The following is a 1,639-nucleotide window of genomic DNA, read 5'->3' as shown; positions in this document are numbered from 1 at the left end:
GCGAGATAACAACTTCTAGCCACCCTTTGACTTCCCAGAATTTCTCGAACTCCCTGCGGGGTTGGGAATTTGACGCACTGATGGTATGTCGAAGGTACTGCCTTCATTTGGAATAGCCAGGGTGTCTCCATTATCGCGTTGTAGGCTGCAGGTCGATCGAAGACCGTGAATTCCACCATTTTGACCACACCTTGAGTGGAGACAGGTAGAGTTATTGTACCCAATGACATAGATGTTTCACTTGTGAACGAGACTGAAGGGGAAGGGGGACCCGCGATGTGCTCTCTTCCAATGCCCATTCTAGTGTCTCCAAGAAAATTAAGTCTACCAAACTCCCGGTGTCTATCAGAATCCGGCACACTTTGTGATTCGCAACATCCAATGATATTACCAGTGCGTCGTCGTGCAGAGTACTCAGGTCTTTGGTTTCTTTCTCCGAGAAGGTGACTTCGGGTAAGTCACTTGTAGTAACTTTAATTCGCTTGGGCTCTGGGTTTGTGAATTTCTGCTGGTGATCCTTTATTGCTGTGATCGAGTTGCGGAAAAGGTGCGAGTCACCCATGATGACGTCTATCCTCTTCTTGGGAGCTGTATCACCATCAGCCTGCTTTAGCTTCTTCATTGGTGGGGCATCCTCATCGGCTTCGGATGCTGCTTTTTGATCAAGCTCGCTGATAGTCACGCTTGACATTTCACCAGACACAAATTTTTCTGCGAGAAGGTGCATCAATTTCTTGCAGTCCCGGGTTGAGTGCCCATTTACTTTGTGCAGTTTGCAGTACACGTTCTCGTCTCGAACACACTTGTTACTTGGGAGCATTCCGCTCTTAGAGCATGGTGAGACCGGTGGGTTGGATGGTGAACTCCTAGGAGAACCTTTTTGTGGAGACTTATCCATGGCGAAGGTACTGAGCCCGGACTTCGGAGTTGACGGAGGAGTCTTCTTAGCAGGTACTTCAAACCCAGGTTTGGAAGTAACTTTATGTTTTTGGGCCGCAGCCGCTTTTTCCTCTTCTGCAACTATCCAGTTCGAAGCCCGATGCAAAGCGTCTTGGATGGTAGCGAACTGATTCACAGTTAATTCTTCGCGGAAGCGAGACTCATGCCACAGACCGTTCTTCAGGGCAGACAAGGCAGTTGAATTTGAAAGCCCTGGAATCTGGATTTGGATTTCTTTGAACTTAGTTATATACGAGCGAAGTGATTCCCCCGCAGTTTGGTTCAAGTTCCAAAGTTGGGCATATGTTACCGCTGTTTCAATCAAGCTAGAATATTGTTTGATAAACGAAGTTGATAACTCCATGAAATTGTTAACGTAGCCAGCAGCCAGGGATGAGAACCAGAGCAGAGTAGGTCCGCAAAACATTTCTGCGAACAACTTACAGTAACCGGCATCTGCTTCATCGAGCTCGAGGTCCACATGGCTAACCGTGAGCAAGAAGGTTTTGAGATGCGTAGTCGGATCTCTTTTTCCCTCGTAGCTCATGAGTTTTATTTTCCCAATATCCTTAACGCGAACTCTGGCTATCTGATGAGAGAAAGGAGTTCGCTTTGACTCCTCGATTACTCGGGGGATGTCCGGTGCCAAAGTGGTTGCACTGTGCATCATAGATTGCATATCTCGGATCTTGCTCTGCAT

General features: G+C 47.5%; 1 protein-coding gene across 1 annotated transcript; it reads right to left on the bottom strand.

The window, feature by feature from the left end:
* Positions 212–1,639, bottom strand: LOC109126402. Its single transcript, XM_019229930.1, has one exon. It carries the CDS (start codon positions 1,637–1,639, stop codon positions 212–214), a length of 1,428 nt encoding a protein of 475 aa, XP_019085475.1.

Source organism: Camelina sativa, chromosome 9 (genome assembly GCF_000633955.1).
Source record: "Camelina sativa cultivar DH55 chromosome 9, Cs, whole genome shotgun sequence".
NCBI lineage: Eukaryota > Viridiplantae > Streptophyta > Magnoliopsida > Brassicales > Brassicaceae > Camelina > Camelina sativa.
The sequence above is the reverse complement of the archived record's forward strand: the minus strand, read 5'-3'. Positions and strand labels throughout refer to the sequence as shown.

What these genes read in the sequence shown, in the direction of transcription:
- LOC109126402 (XM_019229930.1), bottom strand. Translation starts at nt 1,639, where the DNA reads ATGCAGAGCAAGATCCGAGATATGCAATCTATGATGCACAGTGCAACC.